Genomic DNA, 24,348 nt, shown 5'->3' on the forward strand with positions numbered 1-24,348 from the left:
AATGCAATCAAAGAAAGATTTGAGGCATGGAAATCGTGGAATGAGAATAAGACTGTGACAAATTTGGAAAAATCACTCGAAATAAGGAAACAAACCCACCAAACACTGAGAAGAGTCAGAAGAGAACACCTTAGGGCAGAAGTCACAGAAATGGATGAAAACTTCAAGGAAAGCAATACCAGATTATTCCATAGGGCCTTTGAAAATAGAATCAAAGGCTATATAGCACCAAGCCTGCATTTTAAGAAAACGGACGGAACTCTTGCCCTCGACAATAAAGATAACTGTGAGATCCTTGCAAAGTACTTTGAAGACCTCCTTAACTGTGAATCACCACGGGAAAAATTGGAGATTGAGAAGGACACAATCCAGAACCCAGATTCTGAACAACCAGATGAGGAAGAAGTAAGGGAAGTAATAAACTCCCTAAAGAACAACAAAGCATCTGGTGAAGATGGAGTAATAGCAGAACTGTGGAAGATAGCCAATGACGCCTTTATCACTGAAGTGACAGAACTGTTCCGGAATATTTGGAGAGATGAGAATACCAGAAGACTGGCTAGTGGCATTAATACACCCGCTAAATAAAAAGGGATCGAAAACAGACGTCAACAACTACCGAGGAATATCACTTTTATCTGTCACGTATAAGATTTTTTCTAAACTCCTATTGAACAGACTGACACCGCAAATTGACCACAAGTTGGGAGAGTATCAGGGTTGCTTCAGGAGAGGGCGCTCTTGTCAGGATCATATCTTGAGTCTAAAAATGATAATCAAATATTACAATGCGGGACCAAAGAATATCATCTCTTTTGTTGACTTTCAAAAAACATACGATTCAATAGCTAGACACACATTGATGGAAATGTTGAGAATATGGCATCGATCAAAAAACACTCAACTTAGGTTAACACTAACAAACACCATATCCAAAGTGAAATTTCGAGGAGAGATCAGCAAACCCTTCCAGATAAAAACAGGTCTGAGACAGGGTGACAGCTTATCCCCAACACTCTTCAACGTGGTTCTAAATAAGGTCATGAAAACACTGTGGAAACATAATGACTCGGGTGCTATAATAGGTAGTAAAAATAAACATATCAAGCCCAAGTGTTTGGCCTTTGTTGATGATTTGGCACTCTTCGCTGAGACAGAACAGGAAGCAATAACACAGATAAATGAACTACAGGAGATAGTCGAGAAAATAGGTTTAAAAATCTCCTTCACAAAAACAGAGATGATGAGTATGGACAGGAATTATGTGAAGAGAACAATGAAGACAAAATATGGCGAAGTGAAGGTCACAAAGCAGTTTAAATACTTGGGAGAGATTATCAGCAGCAACGGGATGGATAAAGAGGCCATGGAAAATAGAAGACTAAAGTTGGAAAGGCTAAACATTGCCACCAAAGCCATTTACAACAAAAAGAATCTTTTCATCAATGCGAAACTAAGACATTATGATGCTGTGGTAAAACCAGTGATTCTGTATGGGGTGGAAACAGCAACACTAACGAACCTGGAAAAACTACTAAAGATTGAAAGGAGAATATTGAGGAGGATTTACGGCCCAAGGGTGTTAGAGGAAAACTACAGATTACGATCAAATAAGGAGATATGCAAAAGAACAGAAGACCTGGAAACAACAATAAGGAAAAGATGGCTGCGATTCTATGGACACATGGTCAGAATGGATCCAGCAAGGTTAAATAAACAAATTTTAAATAAAATATACTACTTGAAGAGCCAGGGGGGATATGCCAAGCAGATGAAGGAAGAACTCAAGAGGTTAGGAATTGAAGCTGAAGAATGTCGTGATAGAGACCAATTCAGGAAAAGACTTTCCAACATAAAAGTTCTGATTGAAGAAAAGAAAGAGCGCAGAGGGGGAAGATGGACTGAAGAGAGAAGAGCGCAACATTCTGAAAGAATGAAGGCACTGTGGAGAAAGAGGAAGGAAGAAGGGATGATTAGAAGGAAGTGAAGTGGTATTGGCATGGTCCTAAGTTTGGCCGGTTCGCAAGAAAGAAAGAAATAATAATAAGCTTTTCAGCGACTTAGACGTGGAGCACTTAGACTCGCCTAGACGACTTCTACTCAAGACTCACTTACTTTGAGTCTCACTTCTCTGTACATATTGTACATAACTTCAGTCTTCTCGAGAACAATCCAGTCAAGTAACCAACCTCCTATGAGGTCCTACCTCTGTCAGTCACGACAAGCGGGACGTAATACATGTAACATTATTCAGTCTATCAGAATCATTCCTATTTTGCAGCTATGGCTGGGTAGAGGCAAATACAGTTTCTCTCTATTTTCTTCTATCATTCCACCTCACTCTATCCACTGTGTTCTAATCCAGGTTCCATATCGGTCTTGGTCATTCCTGGCCTCTCTTCCCCTTTGTTTGCCTTTCCATCATCTGTTTTGGCATTCTTTCTTAAGTCATCATTTTAACATACACAAACCAGTTATAATGTGTGTCAAATGGGAAGTATTTTGGCCTTGAGACACTACTCAAAATTACCCAGCCAAGCAGCTACTATGCTGTTACATTATCCCACCCACTCAATGCACTGTGTTCCACGGAAAATTTCACTACATAAAATATCACTTGTGCTAGGTCAAAGTATTTTTACTTCTTAAAAATGACTTCAACCGAAATAGCTTTCCTTTTGACACAGAATACAGTTTTAAGCCTGCTTTTCTGTGTTTTATTGCTTAACTTTTCCACATTGTCATTCCTCATTTTATTTCTTGTTTTCTGCATTGTACTTCTTGAGAATTTCATTTCTGAAACTGAATTTGTCTATTGTTCCTTTTGTCATCAACCAGGTTTCTGCACTCATATGTTATGGGAATGTAATGAATCTTTACATAGTTTGTTTTGGTTTTATCGGTGCTTCTTTATACTATTGCTTGCGGTCCAGTCTGCTAGACCTAAACTCAGATTACCATTCTATTCTTAGTTCAGATGTATTGAGTATACAGTTTACATACATTCATTATTCATGTACCCTATATCAGTCCATTAGAATCCTGACCAATGCCTATGGAATTTTTGGAAAGAAAAGTGTTCCTCTGGTTCAGATTGCTATTGTAATGGTCAATATATTAACAGTCATGTAACACTGCAAGCTTTTTTGCTTTGTTATCAGTCAGTTTCAGTTCATTTTACCTCTGGGAGTAATTATTTTATTTTGTGTCACAGATATTCTTTGACACCTGAAGGGGAGACACTTGCCAAGGAGCTCCAAGCTGTACATAATAGTGACTCAGCAGACAAAGAGCAAACTGCCAGCACAAGTCATAGCGTCCCTTCTCCTCCTCATACTTTACCCAGTAAAAGAAAAGTCAATGGTGCTGCATCATCTTCAACCGTCAACAGTGGTCAGAAGGTAGTACAAGATTTTTATTCTGTGTAATGCGCATTGTGAACAGGAATATAGGTACATTTTGGAAAATGATTGTACTCTCTTGTGGTAATATTTTCCTGAAATTACTCTGTAACACATATTCTCCTCCCTGTAAGTTAGGGGCAGAACTTACTAATCCGGTTGCATATGTTGAAAGATTATAATGGCTACTTTTAGTACATCTTCATTATATACTCCTATACTCCTTCTGCCTTTCCGCATTCAGTCAGCAAGCATTTGTGAATTAGCGAAGCACCGTTACTATCTATTTGCAACTAGCTCCTTGGCTTTGTTTTGTCTATGTCTTTAAATCATTAACGACCGAGTCTAATCATTGTTGCCTTGATCTCCATATGCTTCTTACACCATCCATGGCAGGTTCTCCTAGACAACCTGTCTTCTCCATTTATCTTGCATGAACTCGCACAGGATTATCATTGACTTCATTTTGAACTTGGCCTTTATCTCCTATTTGCACCAGTCTCACTTCATATTTTGTCTGTTACCTCCAACATAGAAATAAAACATTCTGCATCTATCAACCTTACATTATTCGTTACAGCAGAGTCGGTCTGAAAATGAAGAGATGTAAAGATAATTTTGTCTGAGAGCTCACTAATTTCTTATACCTCCTGTGTAGGCTTTCAACACATTGTGCCATTTAGACCAGGTCTGCCCTTATCATTCTACAGACAGACTTCACATTCTGTATCCTGGGCCTACTAAGAGAGTTGACTATGTGGCTTGTATCCCGTAGCTGTGAGCTAGCATTTCGAGATAGTGGGTTCGATCCTCACTGCCGGCAGCCCTGAAGGTACCATATTTACTTGTGTATTAGATCCTCCCCCCCCCCCTTTTTTTTCTCCACTTTTACAGCCAAAACAGGAGGGGGGTCCATTGTGGGATTACCTCAAATTTTGTGCATGTAAACATTTTACATAGTTCTTTAATTAACTTATGAATGTATTCTGAGTTTTAGCGGCTATTTTTGTTGGGAGGCAGTATTTCTAAATTTAAAAAGACAATAAATGGTTAACGCATGATGTTCAGGCCTATGTATAAAGTAAATATTGGTTACTCTTTTATTACATCATTCGTTTCATCTCATTAACTCCTCTGGTAGGGTTTACTTCAGGAAGGGCATTCGGTTGTAAAAACTCGCTACCAAGATTTATCTCACTTCATAATTGACCCCAAAGAGAAAAGGGATAAGGGTATCTTATTATTGCATTAAGCAATATTAATCAAAAGAACTTAATGGTCAGTCATTTGTCTCTGTCATTTGAGCAGAAGGCTTACCACACAGTGAACCTGATCACGCCTTTAATTTGTATTATCGTCGTCTTGTGCTGCCAACTTACCTGCTACTGGCGTGTCGTCATTCCAAATGACGTCATCTTCATTGCCATCTTGTCAGCCATGCACTGCCATTGAGGGCATTCAAGATCCTTTCTTTTTGAAACTTTTAAAAATAGTTTTGTTCCCAGCTATACAGTCCAAAAAGTGAGAATTCTGGATTCTGGAGATGGCGTCTGTTATTTCTAGTTGGTGTATGTTGTAGCAGATGCCATCCCTTCTGAATAAAGCCGTGCTGTAGATTCGTGCCATCACACCAGTTGATAACTAGTGTATTTTACGAGTTGCACATCCAAATGTAATGCATAGAGACTTGAAGCATTCTTTGGATAACTGCGGGTGTTAAAAGCCAGATCTTTATTTTTAAGTATATTTCATGTTTGTTCTCTACATTTATCATATCAGGATTTATCTAAACAGCTGTAATTGAGATAAGAGAGACCGCATTATGCTATCAAGTGCCTGGATAGTGCTAGAATTTCCACAACGGTAATGTGTTTTATTGTCATAATGTTTAATATTCTAAGTTCGTTGTCTCCATTTTTTATTAACACATACAGTGGAACCTCAATTCTCCGTTTTTGGAGGGGCCGCCAAAAAAAAAGTACAATGCGGGAAAATGGAAAATCCGGAAACGAATGAACCATCAACAATTTGGCTATATGTCACAAAAATGAAATATGTATTATTATAATCTTATAAACACTCTTAAACCAAACCAAATTACAGTCCCAATGGATCTTCTGCCTACCAAGCGACCGCTGCTCATCCCGAAAGCCTGCAGATTACGAGGTTACACATGATCAGTATGACGAATCCTCTCGGCCGTTATTCCTGGCTCTCTAGACTAAGGTCCCCATCTCACCATTTGATAGTTCCTCAATGAAAGGTAATTGTAGAATGAGTGAACCTGGAATCAGCCCTTACATGCAGGTAAAAATGACCTGGCCGGGAATCGAACCCGTGCCCTCCGGGTGAGAGGCAGACAAGTTAGATCGCGGGGCCGGCTTCTAACATTAATTACCGGTACACGACTTAAAATTCTCAAAACTTTTTTACATTCAGTTCTACCAGGGAAACTTTGTAAGTTTCTCGTGAAAACTTCTTTTAGTTCAGCAATTTTGATCAGCCAAACTTCGAAAGATCTAATACCGGTAACACCAAGCCAAACAACAATCAACCGAAAGTAGTTTTTAATTCTCTAATCTAATAAAATAAAGCACAGTAGATACAAAAGCCCCAACATGATGGCGAAACCCCTTTTTTTAATCTTCCAGTTTAATTTGGTCACCGGTATACAGTTCGTAGTCAGTTGATAAAAATCGTGTACTGCATAAATTAGGCCTACATCGACTTTTAAAGGTTATGTTGAACTTGAGATAATGGTTTCGGATGTAAATATCGATTCTTGAAAGTTCTCAAATGCATTATATTCAATTCTGCCCGTCACTAATCACAATCAAATTGGAAAGAGAAAAATTGTCATCAAAACTTCAGAAATTAAGGTTATTCATGACCTTTAGCTCAGCTGAAAAGCGTGCTTGCTGTACAAGTCGGTACGAGTGCAAAATGCTACAAACTTTTTAAATGTAACGTGCACAAATAAAACGACTGCGGTTTTTATTTTAACACAAAAACATGGAATTCCCTGTCTTATATTAGGACCAAAACAGTAATAGGCAATCCCAAAAACTCCCATGGCTTTCTGTATGTAAGGTGCAACATCTGTTCTGATCTTGATAATATAATCGTATACGATGATATTAAGATAAATAAATTTCTGTTAAGAAAGAGCAGTTTCGATTTCTGCCTGAAAGCCCAGTGACTATATACAATGCCCTGAGGGAAGTGTCGGAAACCTGCTCGACGATACAATTGAAAAAAGTAAAAAGTATAAACATCTAACCCTGGACCTAATGTAGATGTTTTGCAAGTACGAACATTTGATGAAACTCATTCCATCTTCAAGTAGAGCTGTCGAAATGCGCTGTGTCCTTCCAATTGTTATGGCCACTCTCTGCTTTATGATTTCCGATGATTCTCTAAACAATACCACCCGAATGCGATGTTAAGACGGTCTCTTATGCAAGTTCATCGCCGATCACTTTTCCAATGCAGTACTTCCTCTGATTATCGCAATGATGGGATGTTAACACCGAGATCCGGAAGTATGCTGTAGCCGTCCTTTCGTGAGATACAGTTTTTGAGAAACGCATGATCGAGGATTTAGCGTTGATGGGATTGAAATTTCTGGACGTTTGATCCGGGAAAACGTGTCTTCGAGGAATGGATAAAACGTGATTTTTACAATGTAATTTAATAAGGATGCTTGCGGGACCACATAATTTGAATGAATAATACGGGAAGACGTAGTTTCCGGGAACATATAATCGAGGTTCTACTGTATAGTAAAACCTTGTTAATTTGAAGTCGTTGGTGTGCAAAAATCGGACTTCGAATTACGTGATTTCGAATTAACCGCCAACACATAATTAAGAAATGCCAACCCTTGCGGCGTCACAATATGTTCTGAAACCCGTTACTGCATGCAATTAACCTTGATTTACAGTTTAAACCTCTCAAATGCCATGGAAAAAAATTAATCCCAAAATGTATCCAACAAGGTGCATTTACAGCAGATATGCCAACTATTACGATTCACTCGTAATAATTACGAATTACCCATCATAAGTACGCCTTTACGAATCACACACCACAAATTACGATTTTTTGTTGATTTTTAAATCTAACTGTATGAAGTGTTCAAAAGGATACACAAAGAATGCGTTTACAGCTTGAATTCTCAGAATATTATTTTCGGATTTCTCAGTAATCATTTATAGCCCTTTCCTGTCCCTCATTTAAGAATGTTTCGAGTTTTCACGCATCAACCGCAGTGTGTGCTTCCAGTACCGGAATAATTAGGCACCTGTGATGTGGTATACCTTGCAGAGATGTCTTTGTTCGTTCGTTACATGATCAGACTTCCATGCAAGTATGAGAGTTCTTTTGTCTTTGTTTTGGTGGCAAAGTGGTGACAAACTCTGTTTCATTATGAATACTGTGTGCGTGATTGTTGAAGAAGTATTTATTGCGATTTTGGTTTCCAAATTTAGGATCCTCTTCTAGGATATATGCTAATCGTGTGTTACGAAATGCGAAAGGTTTGAAATAATGAAGCGATTTCTTGTGCAGGAAAATACGTGTGATTACGTTACCGTGACTAGTGACGCTAGTAATAAACCAAAAATAGTTCAAAAATTTAGGGAGGGATACTCGAAAGAATGGCCCTGTTTACTGTGTTCCTCAAAATCTCATTCACACGTGTTTTGTAGTGTGTGTATCCACGATTTTTCAGATGCGCATGATGAAGAAGAACAAGGCTGAATTCCGTGCTAATATGAACTCCGAACTGTTAAGTGCTCTGTTAGTGCAGAGGATGCACATGATATCAAAAGAAAAAGCACGTCACCAGTGTACGTTTACCAAACAGGAACACAAGCTGCTAAAGACCCCCATACACTATCCAACCCGGTACGTCAGTTCTTCCAACGTGGTTGGATGGCAGACCGGGTTGGACAACAGTTCGATAGTGTGTGGTGGCGAGCAAACCGCACCGTACCGGGTTGGATGGACCTCAGGTTTTCCACCCCGGCCGTAAACACGCGCCAACCTGGGAGCAACAAATGTTCGGCGCACCAAGTCGGACAGTGTGTGTGCGCATCAAACTGGTTTGAGCCGGACTGAGGTGCGCGGCAGACAATCGAGTGATTCACTTCAGTTGTTGATCTCACAGTGGACGTGTCAAGTCACAGTGGTCTGTGTTTACATTTATTTCGTTGTTTTTGTTAACACTACATTATGCATGAGGAAGTGAATGAAGAAACGCCACCAGATAATATTGTGTCAAAACAATCGAAGAAAATGAAGGCTGGAGATGCAGATAAGACGATGGTGTTGAAATTTATGAACCTTGCGTTTTTGAGAGATTTTATAGAAACCTACAGAAACGCTCCCTGTTTATGGCAGATATCGTCAAAGGAGTACCATAACAAGCAAAAGAGGGATTTGGTTATGCAAGAGCTACTAGAATTCACAAAAAATACAATTCCTGAGGCCACTTTGTGTTTTGTAAAGAAAAGAATAGAAAACATTTGGAGCTGGTTCAGAAGAGAACTTGCCAAAGTACAATCAGTAGCAATCAATACAATTTATTACTCACAAATTAAAACAGACAAAGTGATAATGTGTATGTGACTCTACAAAGGTTGATTCGATACTGGTACGACAGTGTGTGGGAATGCGACTCACCAGACTTTTGTTGAACAAACAGCTGACGTACGAGGTTGGGGTCTTGAGCGGCAAAACTTGTTCGATAGTGTATGGAGATTCGCTGACCGAACATTCGTGTGCCCCAACTCCAAGCAAACCTTGTTCGGCCTGGTTCGTCGGACCGGGTTGGATAGTGTATAGGGGGCTTAAGGGAGCAACTACAATACTCAACAGAAGAAATGATCCTTCAGCCTCCACTAAGATATGTACTGCAGATCACCTGTTACTTTAGCAGGTAAGAATCATACACTCTTTATATGCCAGTCTTTGAATATGTTACATCTGGTTGAATTGAATGTTGTTCATTGCTTTTTCAATGATATGTAAGTTGGTAAGATCTCGAAAAAAAAAAAGAAAAAAAATCTATAACCCCCTCCCGTGCCCTAATGGCTGCCTTTCCTGAAAGTTGGCATCTCTTTCAGTATTCAAATAATGCACTTGGATTACTCACTGGCAAACATAACCTCATGCAATGAAATCAAAAGAACGAAAACATGTTTCAAAGACTTTAGCAAGTGCTTTATTCATAGGATTACTGTAATGTATGCATTTTAGATGACTTGTGCTTGCACGGAAAGTATCCGATGCCCTTAAAACATTGCGGCTTATCAAACTTTCCTATGATGAGGGCAGAATGTCTCTGGCTTCCATCCACATTACAACAGTACATTGACTATACTTGTAAGATTTCCTGCCAAGCCACTTCTAAGATCCATTAATGCATGCAATCACCTTGATTCTCAGTTTAAACTTTTCAAATGCCATGAAAAACACTATTTCAGAAATGTATCCAACAAGGTGCATTTACATTATTCAAATAATGCACTTGGATAAAACAATGGCAAACAACCTCATGCAACGAAAGGAAGAAAAACACAATTCAAAGAGGAGGAAAAATTATGCTGGCTCCCCTGTGCAAATGCTTTAACTTTTGGATTACTGTATTGTTTGCATTTTTAGATGCCTTGTACTTGGATGGAAAGTGCCCGACGCCCTTAAAACATCGTGGCTTTTCGAACTTTCCTATGACAGGGAAGGAAGTGTCTCGCTCCCGTGTGCACTACATAGCAACACAGTACATTTCCCGGCTGGTAATTCTCTCTTTTAAAACCATAAGTCCGTTTGGCCTCGGCATTAAAAAAAATTAAAGAAACAAACAGTGCAGTTTCATCACCATTGACTATATTGTTTGGTGCTTACGAATTGATTGTAGGCTATAAGCCACGCTTTTTTGCCAACTGTCGGCATCGCCGGTGTTCGTGGATTCTACCTCTCTGCACACCGCCTTCTACGTGATATTGTGGCATTCCTTAGAACGTCGAATACGAAATAATTATGATTCCATTCAAACTTTGCAGATATGAAGCACACTGTAGACACGCCGAAGTGGGTGAATATGCGCAATGTTTCCCCTGCACATTCTGGAAGACGTGTTACTTCATGACGCGGAGTAATTTTGAATTTAAATTACTCTGTGTAAAATTATTCTTTCAAAATGTAAAGGCATTTTCGAATTAAAATTTTGAATTTCGGGAACGGGACCGACATTGTTCTTCGAATTACGAATTATCTGTATTTTGAACTAAGCAATTTAAATAACATGCAAAACCGTACCTCATGTTTCCAGGACCGAGAGGTGCTTCGATTTAGGCGAGACTTTGAATGATCAAGGTTCTACTGTAGTATGTTCCGTTTGTCGTCTCAGAAAATCGTTAAATTATTTAGTGGAGACGTAAAATCATTATTATTTGTTAGGTATGTTGCCAAGTAAAACAATTGTTATGAATGAATTGTTTTTATTGCATTTTAAACCTACTTCTCTCCAAAAATTACTGATATTAGCCCAAGATACAAATGATCACTTTGTAAATGATCTCGCCTGCTATATTAATAGCAACAATTGTGAATATTTCTTAACTAAAGTAAACTCATTTCCTCATCCCGAGGTGGTGCAGATCTTTTGAGGCACGCGCCCAGAGTAGGGGAGCTATCATATTTACCGCATATCAACCTTCTTGTTTCAAGAAGTGAATGTCCTTGCTCAGTTTTGCAATCTTTATTTTTAGGCCCATGTATTGGTGGGCTTTAAATTTTGCTTGTTTTGCTTTGTCATTATAATTTAAGAACATTTTCCCATTTTGAACTGATGTATATCTTGTCTTACATGACATACTTAGTATTGAATAGGTTGAACATTTCCTCAATTCTAATTGTGAATCTCAGTTCAATACAGGAAAATGAAGTTCTTATAATGACAAAGATAACCAAGCAAAATGTAAAGTCCACCAATACATGGGCCTAAAAATATCAACCTTCTTGCCATTCTTAAATCTCTGGCAGTACAGTACTGGGAATCAAACTCAGGCCCCCGAAACTGGCAGGTAATTGTGCTAACCATTACACTGGTGGACATTCTTAACTAAGAACAGACATTATAGCCTGACTGATGTGTGCTTGCTTTGCGTAGGTCGGACACAAAACTAATCACTTCTTTGTGTGCCGTCATCAGAGCTGCAGTAGGCCTGCGCTATGGATGCGGACATTCCTTAACTATGAAACAGGTGCACCGCTTGACTTTGATGTGGGTCGTATGGACAAAACTATTCACAAATTTGTGCGATGTCATTGGAACTGCAGTAAGGCTTGTTCCCAATTCAAAGCAGAATCGTTGTTCTTCTATGACGAATTACGCCTCGGGGAAGGAGGGGTGTTATATGCATTTTTTTAAATTTTTTTTTTTTTGGCTTTTCTTTATCTAGAAAAGGCAATATTTAAATGGGTAAATACTGTAATATAATTTAAACATGAAAAGTTTGTTAAAAGTTAGACAAGTTAAAATCAACCGTAAAAGCTAGACAAAATCAAACAAACTAATTACAAAGAATGTGGAAAGCAGAAGGGTCCCTAAGAGGCATGGAAGGAAGCTCTTTTGTAGACTGACTTCCAAATAAAAAATAATTTAGTTAGCAGACTTATTATCAGACAATATAAATTCAGGATAAAATAATAATTTACATGATACTAATCTTGATGATTGGAAATTACAATAATAAAAAATAATCTAATGCATAAAGATATCATGAACTTTGAAAGATGGGACGAAATTCAAATCTTTACCAAGTTCACTACAAGGAGTGAAGTTATGCATTATCATTTTCAAACTACGAAGAAGAAAATAATATATGGAAAAAAATAAAGAAACGGTTAACCTATAATAAAATAGTAACGGATCGTCTACGCAGAGCAGATCAGTATAAAATTGTGCTCAATGCACTTAATCTAAAAAACGAACCTAGAATAATATTTGAATTTTAAACGGAAATTACAGAGTGCAAGTGAGATGGACATTTTACTTTAATGACATGAAACTGTTGGAAAAGTTTTACCTCTACAGTAATATACATATTACTTCATTATTTGAAATGTTTAATAACTTTTTAGGTTAACAGAAATGGACAAACTCCTGCGCATAGTCATTAAATGAAAAGGTTAAGTTAATTTAAATTACACAATTACAACAGACGAGTTACAAGTGCTTACCCCTAGAGAAGCTAGAGCTCCTCGTGAGCACAGAGCTCTCGGACAACATGTCCGTTCTACAAGATTCCAAAATCAGAATAACACCTCGCTGCGACGTGTTCCCTGTGGGAGAATGTGCAAGGTGAGGAAACAGGAAACAGCACAGCAGAAGAGAGGACCAATAAACGCTAAGGAGTTTATCTTATGATTTCTGGAAGCCAATCATACTATTCTCCAGTTTTTGCTGTTATTTGTGATTGGTAAGTACTGGAAGCTTTGCAATCTTGAATAACATGAAGTGAGCCACAGTGAAATTGGCACTTGTACTACAGGGTGTCCTGCAAGACCCAATGATTTTTTTAAAAATTTGAAGATCTTGAAAATGTTGCAATTCTTGATGAATACCATTATCATGAATTTAACACGCGCTGCACAAATCACAATAACGATACTGCACTATGTGCATGTGGAGAACCAAGACTATGAGTCATCTTATTCAATGTCCTTTTGCTCTTGTGACCTGCACTTAGGAAGATATGTGTTTTGTTAAGAAGGAAGCCATACTTTCCAGTTAAATGTAACTTAAAAGCTTTCCAGTCTGAAAAAGTTAAATATAAAAATTACACTATATCATACCTGTAAAAAAAATAAAAAAGAGGTCCCATTAAAAAACAAGCAAGCATAAAAAACTCATTATTAAACAAGGAATAAAAATGATGCAAACTATTAAACAAAGAATGGCATGTATCGTTCTTGAAATCAGATTCTATCGAGTCACACTTAAATATTTTGAATATTTATGTTTAATTCTGTTTAATACTTAGGGACTTGAAATCTGGAACTTACCTTAATGCTGCCCTCCTTTGTCTCTACTCCAGCAATGTACTGCAAGGGTTTTTTGGAAACCGTTGCTCTGTCATTGGCGTTGGTCTAAAATGGCTGCAGTCTGTTGACCTCCTATTGCCATGTCATGTGCCTCTCCTTGTCTGCGTCCATGACATGCTGTGTTTTATTTTTGTTTTTAGCACTTCCTTCAGGTTTACTGTTGTTGTTATTTATTTATTTATTTATTTATTTATTTATTTATTTATTTATTTATTTAAAATTTATTTTTGGGATAGTCTAATGAGCTTTTTTAAATGGTTTGGTTAGTATTCCTTTAATTCTCCATTATGTAATTTACGTTTACGTGAACGGCTTTGGTGGAACTATATTTGTTTTCACTTGTAAAGTGAGGTGTATTGATTGGGTGGACCATTGAATCTAACATTGTTTCTTATTTGAAACCGTATCAGTACGGATCTATATGATGAATTTCGTAAGTTGTACTAATGAAGCAACCAGGATAAGAAAGTTTTAAATAAGTTTATGAATCTCAAAATCAGTGTAGCTAAAATTTCAAAAGACATAACGTTTTTAAAAGAATGTCTAGTAAACAAAATAATTCCCAAATTTCTAAAACCTTCCCAAAGAAAAAAATATATAAACTCAATTTCACCTTTTGATTCAAAACAAGGTCAACCACTTGTGGTTAAGGAAAGATATTAAATTTCTTTACAGAAAGAAATGCTTTTTAAATGAAAAGTTAATTTAGCTCATCTTGAGGCCCCCCTATGTCTGGTCCCTCTAGAATGGAATTCATTCCAATGTCATATCGCAAATAAAATGGAATGTATCTTAAGTAAGAAACAAGACATGTTGGACAAGAAATTAGATAATCTAAAAAGGGCAAAATATGATATGGAGGTTCTTAATAATAATAATAGAAAGCCTGGAATAAATCAGTTAACGGTTCAAGGAAAGTTCAGCCAATTCGGTGTAAAACCACTCTGGAATCCATTTCGCAGGCCAAGAATTAGACACTCTTAATAGAGGACCTAAATTTAATTGGCCAAGTTTTTAACAGAGATGATATTATTACATTCATCGCCGAAATGGAATCTAATATCGAAAAACTTCCGTGGACTCTCAAGACGATCTTGTGTATGAAATAAAGAAAAGACTCCCTCGGTTAGTCAGCTTAAAACCAATATTCCATTAGACAAGGTAAAATGTAACAAGGATCTTAGGAATAAACTAAAAGACAGTGCCTTTATCATGACTAAGGCAGATAAAAGTAATTTTATGGTCATATTAGATAGAAAAGGTTACTTGAAAAAACAGAAAATGTTTTTCTCTGATGAGTCATTTTTGAGAGTCAATTGTAACTGTTTGATGAATACTAATAAATAAAATCATGAATAAGAATATATAAATAAAATTACTCAGAAACTTAATAAAATTAATAAACATAATGAACCGAAATGTCCGTAGTATGGGCGCCAGAGTTCACCAGAATGGATCCCTCAAATTTTGATAGGTATGAGTAATTTGTTTTGTACTGGGAAAACATTGCTATCTTGGACCTATTTTTTTTTGCTGCTGTACAATTATGCTTTATTTCAGCGGGTTTAATAACCATTAACTTAAAATTGGCATCACAATATCGAAGGGAACTTGTTGAACATTTGCCGGCAATACACATTCCATGCGTCTCTACAATATGACGATCCATCAGGAAAATATTCTTGCTTACTATGAAAGTGTTACTTTCACTCAGCGTCAGATATAACTGGCTGCCGCTACACGCACGTCTTGCTTGCCGGATTCGGCCAACTTCAGTGGCTAGCGATGTATAGGTCACGGACTTTGAAAGTCAACAAACAAGTTTATTGCAAAATTATTATACATTTCCGAGTGTTTAATAGCCATTAACTTAAAATTGGTATCATAACATCAACGAGAACCCGTTGAAAATTTGCCGGCAGTACCTGTTCCACCTATCTTTACAATACGACGATCCATCACGAAAATATTCCTGCTGTCTATAAAACTTAATTTTACTATGCATCAGGTACAGCAGACGCGTTAAACTCTGCTACCGAGTAGCTGTGGCCCTTCTAAGAATTGGAAAGCTTCCACGTTTTGATGACATTCCGCAGATTTGAGAAACGTTTTTGTAGTGGATAATAGAATGTCATTCTCTCTTCACTATTTCCCGAGATCCAGTGATGTTACACATAGGCACTGTACAACCGGTCGCTGCGGCTAGCGATGTATGATAAAGAGGCGGTCGTTTATTGTGAACGAGTTTTGTGTGTGTGCGTGCGCGCACGTGCGGGTGAAAAGAAACAGTGTGGTTACTGTGGTAGTTGCCAGTGGTGTTCATTACTATCAGGCCGCGAATGCAAAACGACCCTTGATTTTCTCATGAGATTCTGAGAAACGTCGTGAATTCGGAGAAATACGGTATTTCTCCAGAGGCTTCTGTGGCAAATATTTCAGTTTTCTTCTTCAAATGGCTTCACCTAACCTGTGTAATAGACAAGAAAAATGTTCCACCGATCAATACATTTATTGTGAATGAATTATTGCACTAGTACCGGTTTCGACCTATCTTGGCCATCATCAGCTAGCACACAAATTTACAGTCATTAGACAAAATTACAAAGATGTTACGTTAGAGCATCCGGATGTCTAATGAAAAATGGAAGTAAAATATATTGCAGTATGTTGCGTTAAAATATCTCTGATTAAAAGTGGTGATGGTTATAATAAACTAAAACCTATTGATTGAGCATGGACATGAGTACATAAACACATTAAAATATATATGCCACATCATAAGACACTAAAAAATATAGCACATTAAACACATTAAAACATGGTATATTTTAAAAAGTCTATTAAAATTTGAGTTCATGTTGTGTTGCATTCATTCTTCAATCCTCTCAGTTCATTCACAATAAATGTATTGATCGGTGGAACATTTTTCTTGTCTATTACATTGAATCCAATCAATACGGAATATGAAACTTATAAATAATAATTCACCTAACCTAACCGTATATGTATCAAGAAAACATATTTGAAACACATGTAGAGAAATGATAACCTCCTTGCTAAAAATTGGCATGGGAATAGCTTTCCGAAATTTAACTAGACGCGAGAAAATATAAACTATCCTCTGAAATCAGTGATGTACCCTGCCATATCTTGAGGTGTATCACATTCTTACTTTATTTCAGTATACAGTATGCCATTAAAATTAAGAGATCGTTTAGTTCAGCCTTTATTTCTAACGAGTTAACAACTGCTATCGGCCACGTTATTTACGCATTGATTACAAAAACGTGTTATCCTCGTTCATTTCGAATTTTCTTTGGAGAACAGCAGTCGACGGGTATTACTAATTGACTCCAATATCGCCTTCGAATGTTGACGAGAGAGCTCGCAAATGCACACAGTAATAAATATCATTTTTGGTCCGTATTGATGATATCTGATTGAAATAATAACATTAAGTTATTTGTTAGACCACCTAATCAATACAAAATCGTCTTGGATGATTTACATAATTTTGTTAGCTAATAGTGGTACATGTTTCGCCTTCCCTGAAGGCATCATCAGCCATAGTCTTAACCTTAAATTAAAAATAAGCGTCTAAATAACATGTAGTAATGAAATGAATTTTAAAATCTTGAAGAGATTTGAAGTAAAATAACATTAAAAATAACAATGATGGTTTGAAAATACAATGTGATGAGATATAATAGTGGAAGTATTAACAAAATTAACATTAGAAGGCTGCTAAAATAAGTACAATGGATAAAACAACAGATTGTTATACAACAAGTAGTAAGATTGCATAAAAGTAAAGTTGATAGTCTGGCGGTTATAATTAGACGATGGCGAAAAATCGTATATAATCAAAGTAAAGAAGAGAGAATAAAAGTCAAAGTTAGTCGAGAGATCCCAAGTTAATCATGATCTTGAAGATCAAATGGTAAGTGCACACGATTCTACTTCAATATTTTTCAAATATCTTTTCACACAATTAACTCTACGTTTCTTGCTTCCTTTTACAGATTCCACTTTTATATGCTTTTTCAACTAGAATATCTACAAACTCACAATTTACAACATTTGAACATCACTTCAAATTTTGAGATGGTCCATCGTGATCCTATTTGAAACTGTTCTTCAACTTCTATTCACCAACTTCATATCCTCAACGTGTTCTACAACTTCACCATATGCATCTGACTTTCGTCTTTTATCTTCAAGATCATGATTAACTTCGGATCTCTCGACTAACTTTGACTTTTATTCTCTCTTCTTTACTTTGATTATATACGATTTTTCGCCATCGTCTAATTATAACCGCCAGACTATCAACTTTACTTTATGCAATCTTACTACTTGTTGTATAACAATCTGTTGTTTTATCCATTGTACTTATTTTAGCAGCCTTCTAATGTTAATTTTGTTAATACTTCCACTATTATATCTCATCACATTGTATTTTCAAACCATCATTGTTATTTTTAATGTTATTTTACTTCAAATCTCTTCAAGATTTTAAAATTCATTTCATTACTACATGTTATTTAGATGCTTATTTTTAATTTAAGGTTAAGACTATGGCTGATGATGCCTTCAGGGAAGGCGAAACATGTACCACTATTAGCTAACAAAATTATGTAAATCATCCAAGACGATTTTGTATTGATTAGGTGGTCTAATAAATAACTTAATGTTATTATTTCAATGCACACAGTGCAAAAACTATACCGTACCAAAGATGATCGATAGGATTTTGTGGCAAACGTTTCAGTTTTGTTATTCAGATAGCATCACCTATCCTAACTTATCTGTACTGTATGTATGATGAAAACATACTTCAAGCGCCAGTAGAGAAATTATAACCTTTTCACTATAAATTGACAATTCCACAATTTAACGGACGCGAGAAAATGTGAACTAACCTCGTAATCAATGACGGACACTGCGCTATCTTGAGGTGTAGGCCTATCTCATTCGTACTTAATTGCGGTATTTAACATTAAAATTAAGCGGTCGTTTATTCAACGTTTATCTTTAACGAGTTAACAATGGTTGTACATTTATTGTGGATGAATTATACACTAGTACCGGTTTCGACCTATCTTGGCCATCATCAGCTAGCACACAAATTTAACAGTCATGGGATAAATTACAAAGAAGTTACTTAAGAGCATCCGGATGTCTGATAAAAAAAATGGAAGTAAAATATATTGCAGTATGTTGCGTTAAAATAGCTCTGATAAAAGTAGTGATGGTTAGAATAAACTAAAACCTATTGATTGAGCATGGACATGAGTACATAAACACATTAAAATATATATGCCACATCATAAGACACTAAAAATATATAGCACATTAAACACATTAAAACATGGTATATTTTAAAAACGTCTATTAAAATTTGAGTTCATGTTGCGTTGCATTCATTCTTCATTCCTCTTGTAGTTCTTGTGTTGATTAAGTTGAATACCGAGAATGTTCTATGGTTGATATACTTTATATTGGTATGTTATAAGAACTCTTGTCAGTAAAATTTGAAAATTAAGTTGATGTAGCGAGATAGGTTTTATCAGAGTAGTTGGTGGTGACACTTTTCTCGTCTATGCGCGTTATATGGTCGTTATTGTTGTTGCTGTGGAGGTTGTGTACCGATATGTTTGGATATTTGTTGTGCTCTGCTGCGAGTACGTCTGGGGCTCATGTGAGCTCTAAGGGCCCCCTGCTCAACATAACCGAAGATTTCTATATTATTTTGGATCAATACGCTAACCCCAATCATAACATTAACGACATTACAGAGAAAACCAGTATCATTTTTGACAAAGTCATTCCTGCAATAAAAAACGACTATCTCAAATTAGTAAACACACGTCATAACAAACCGACGAATCACAAACCTAACCCCGCCCCTACCTTCACAATAGCCACTCCTCCATCCCCTCCACCAACATCCATCCACACAGCTCACATGAGCCCCAGACGTACTCGCAGCAGAGCACAACAAATATCCAAACATATCGGTACACAACCTCCACAGCAACAACAGTAAGTACTTTTTTCATTTCACACATACATCCAGGCATTCCTTCATACATACGCTATACTCACATTAGCTTTTCTTTACAGATAACGACCATATAACGCGCATAGACGAGAAAAGTGTCACCACCAACTACTCTGATAAAACCTATCTCGCTACATCAACTTAATTTTCAAATTTTACTGACAAGAGTTCTTATAACATACCAATATAAAGTATATTAACCATAGAACATTCTCGGTATTCAACTTAATCAACACAAGAACTACAAGAGGATTGAAGAATGAATGCAACGCAACATGAACTCAAATTTTAATAGACGTTTTTAAAATATACCATGTTTTAATGTGTTTAATGTGCTATATATTTTTAGTGTCTTATGATGTGGCATATATATTTTAATGTGTTTATGTACTCATGTCCATGCTCAATCAATAGGTTTTAGTTTATTCTAACCATCACTACTTTTATCAGAGCTATTTTAACGCAACATACTGCAATATATTTTACTTCCATTTTTTTATCAGACATCCGGATGCTCTTAAGTAACTTCTTTGTAATTTATCCCATGACTGTTAAATCTGTGTGCTAGCTGATGATGGCCAAGATAGGTCGAAACCGGTACTAGTGTATAATTCATCCACAATAAATGTATTGATTGGTGGAACATTTTTCTTATCTATTACATTGAATCCAATCAATACGGAATATGAAACTTATAAATAATAATTAACAATGGTTGTCGGTCACGTTATTTACGCATTTGTTACGAAAACATGTTCTCGTCTTTCATTTTCCTTGCGGGAGAGCAGTTGACGGGTTTTACTAATCGACTCCGAATTTGCCTTCAAATGTCGACGAGAGAGCTTGCTTTTGGGCATAGCGAGGAAATGATATGGTACGGAAGATGATCGATCGCGTGCAGTATAATGACTGGGTGCATAAATTTCAGCAACAGAAAAAATCGAGCTTGCATAATAGCTCGTAATAACGGATGCGTCAGTGATAGGTCACTCGCTGTAACCGAAGGACAGTACACAGTTTTATATAGGAATTTTGAAGGGACGGACAAAAGTTACTGTTATAACGGGGTTCTAGTTGTATACTGTACTCGCTATAGCGGACTTCTACTGTATTTTACATTCAACAACACTATTTATAGTCAAGAGGGGTTACTACTGGGAGTTCCAGCCTCGGGTATCCTAGCCAGTATTTATTTAGACCATCTAGAGCACGCAAAATATATTCAAGGTTTAGACATATCAAGGTTTCGATTTTTGGACACGATTCATGGACACTTTTTTAATAATAGATAAGCGTTATAACAATAGTAACAATATCTTAGTTTTTAAATTCATTCGATGAAAGAATAACATTTTCACTTGAAAACCAGAAGGACAAAGCTTTAAATTTCTTGGATGTGACCATTAAGAGGGAACGTAGTAAGTTCTCTTATAAAGTATATAGAAAGGATACGTTTATTCTGATGACCATTAAAAATGATTCTTTACATCCTGGGAGTCATAAGAGGGCTGGTTATTTCAGTATGGTTTATCGAGCCTTCAATTTACCTTTATCTCACATGGAAAGAGAAAAAGAATTACGGTACATACAGAAGATAGGTTCAGTGTTTATAACATTAATAAAATTATAAGTAATGTAAAAAGGAAGAACAACATAAGACTAACACCAGATAATCGCAAGAGTTCAAAGTACACAACTTTTACATTTACAAACCCAGGGATTTTTCAAATCAAAAATTATTTAAGAAACACAACTCTCAAGTCTCATTTTCAACAAAGAACAATAATGGTCATATATTTTATAGCCATAATGTGTAAATTACAATAAAGAGAATTTCTTAGATTCATGAATCTATAAACTTAAGTGTGATCAATGTTTTGTCACGTACATTGGGCAAACAGGTAGGAGTTTTCAAACTAGATACCTCGAACACGTTGCACCCAACTACCGCCTTCAGTAGGAGAGTGAAAGAAAACTCAAGACTACTCTTGGTGATCCCAGGGTACATCTTGACGAATCTAAGCTTAACGTGGAGTTAGAGAAAGGGTACGGTGTTCCACAACTCTGGATGTCTCCACCCACGTACCATACGATGCGAAAGATTAAAAAAATAATGCATACATACATACATACATACATACATTATCATTATAGACTGTTATGCCTTTCAGCGTTCAGTCTGCAAGCCTCTGAGAATTTACTAAACGTCGCCACAATCCTCGATTTGCAACTAGTGTTGTGGCCTCATTTAGTTCTATACCTCTTATCTTTAAATCGTTAGAAACAGAGTCTAACCATCGTCGTCTTGGTCTCCCTCTACTTCTCTTACCCTCCATAACAGAGTCCATTATTCTCCTAGGTAACCTATCCTCCTCCATTCGCCTCACATGACCCCACCACCGAAGCCGGTTTATGCGTACAGCTTTATCCATCGAGTTCATTCCTAAATTAGCCTTTATCTCCTCATTCCGAGTTCCCTCCTTCCATTGTTCCCACCTGCTTGTACCAGCAATCATTCCTGCTACTTTCATGTCTGTTACTTCTAACTTATGAATAAGATATCCTGAGTCCACCCAGCTTTCGCTCCCATAAAGCAAAGTTGGTCTGAAAACAGACCGATGTAAAGATAGTTTCGTCTGGGAGCTGACTTCCTTCTTACAGAATACTGCTGATCGCAACTGCGAGCTCACTGCATTAGCTTTACTACACCTTGATTCAATCTCACTTACTATATTACCATCCTGGGAAAACACACAACCTAAATACTTGAAATTATCGACCTGTTCTAGCTTTGTATCACCAATCTGACATTCAATTCTGTTGGATTTCTTACCTACTGACATCAATTTAGTCTTCGAGAGGCTAATTTTCATACCATACTCATTGCACCTATTTTCAAGTTCCAAGATGTTAGACTGCAGGCTTTCGGCACAGTCTGCCATTAAGACCAAGTCGTCAGCATAGGCCAGGCTGCTTACTACATTTCCACCTAACTGAATCCCTCCCTGCCATTTTATACCTTTCAGCATATGATCCATGTAAACTACGAACAGCAAAGGTGAAAAATTACAGCCTTGTCTAACTCCTGTAAGTACCCTGAACCAAGAACTCATTCTACCATCAATTCTCACTGAAGCCCAATTGTCAACATAAATGCCTTTGATTGATTTTAATAATCTACCTTTAATTCCATAGTCCCCCAGTATAGCGAACATCTTTTCCCTCGGTACCCTGTCATATGCTTTCTCTAGATCTACGAAACATAAACACAACTGCCTATTCCTCTCGTAGCATTTTTCAATTACCTGGTGCATACTGAAAATCTGATCCTGACAGCCTCTCTGTGGTCTGAAACCACACTGGTTTTCATCCAACTTCCTCTCAACGACTGATCGCACCCTCCCTTCCAAGATGCCTGTGAATACTTTGCCTGGTATACTAATCAATGAAATACCTCGATAGTTGTTGCAATCCTTTCTGTTCCCTTGCTTATAGATAGGTGCAATTACTGCTTTTGTCCAATCTGAAGGTACCTTACCAACACTCCACGCTAATTTTACTACTCTATGAAGCCATTTCATCCCTGCCTTCCCACTATACTTCACCATTTCAGGTCTAATTTCATCTATTCCTGCTGCCTTATGACAATGGAGTTTATTTACTATCCTTTCCACTTCCTCAAGCATAATTTCACCAACATCATTTTCCTCCTCCCCGTGACCTTGACTGTTTGCAACACCACCATGATGATTTCCTTTTACATTGAGAAGATGTTCAAAATATTCCCTCCACCTCTCCAGTGATTCCCTGGGATCTGTTATGAGTTCACCTGAATTACTCAAAACACTGTTCATTTCCTTTTTTCCTCCCTTCCTAAGATTCTTTATTACTGTCCAGAATGGTTTCCCTGCTGCTTGACCTAGCCTTTCCAGGTTATTACCAAAATCTTCCCATGACTTCTTTTTGGATTCAACAACTATTTGTTTCGCTCTGTTTCTTTCATCTACGTACAAATCCCTGTCTGCCTCGGCCCTTGTTTGGAGAGATCCCGTGGGATTCATTAAGCGCTAATGTAAAAAATATATTGTTATCATTTAAAAGGTTTAGTGTAGGATGTCCATTGAAAGCAGTGCCAATAATTCATAGTTTTTTTTTAGAGGGAGTCCTTGTAAGGTGTTATTTTTAGTGGTAAATGATAATAATATATTTAAAGATCGTCTTTAATAGAGATGTGTATGTCGTCTATCCTTCGCGCTCCTCGCTCTGTGCCGCCTGCTCCGCGCACGCAACAGCCTGGATTGTTCTCGACTCTACAAGATGTCTGCACTGCGCTTGCCTGTTACATCAGCCAGCTATATAAAGGCGCTGCCTTCCAGCCACAGGCGAGCTACCATCACTGCATGTAATATTTTCAAGAAAGGTCATTCAAAATTTAACATTGAAGAAAGATTTTTGCAAGAAGTGTTTAACTATTTTATTGTAAATAGTGTGTATATTTGTCTTTAGTTATTCTCAACAGTTCATAAAGGACATGGCTTCTTCCATTTTTAAATTACTAGACAGCAGCAATGAGCATTGTATTCTGTTACGAGACGTTATGGCTGGCATGTCATGTTTCAAAAAATGTTTCAAATTTTAACATTGAAGATACATTTTTTTTTTTTTTGCAAGAAGTGAGGACAGTTTTGTGTAAATAATGAGCATATTTTATCTTTAGTGTATTCTCTAATAGTTCTTAAAGGACATGGGTTATTCCATTTTTTTCAATTACTA

At 36.9% G+C, this 24,348-nt stretch overlaps 1 protein-coding gene across 2 annotated transcripts in view; it reads left to right on the forward strand.

The window, feature by feature from the left end:
* Positions 1 to 24,348, forward strand: part of mus81 (mus81 structure-specific endonuclease subunit) — a 181,205-nt gene that overhangs the window by 100,279 nt on the left and 56,578 nt on the right. For both annotated transcript variants that reach the window (XM_067143518.2, XM_067143519.2), the window contains exon 6: positions 3,215 to 3,401. In XM_067143518.2, coding sequence (XP_066999619.2) covers positions 3,215 to 3,401 — 187 coding nt within the window. The remainder of the gene's footprint in view (positions 1 to 3,214; positions 3,402 to 24,348) is intronic.

This window comes from Anabrus simplex, chromosome 3 (assembly GCF_040414725.1).
Source record: "Anabrus simplex isolate iqAnaSimp1 chromosome 3, ASM4041472v1, whole genome shotgun sequence".
Classification (NCBI taxonomy): Eukaryota; Metazoa; Arthropoda; class Insecta; order Orthoptera; family Tettigoniidae; genus Anabrus; species Anabrus simplex.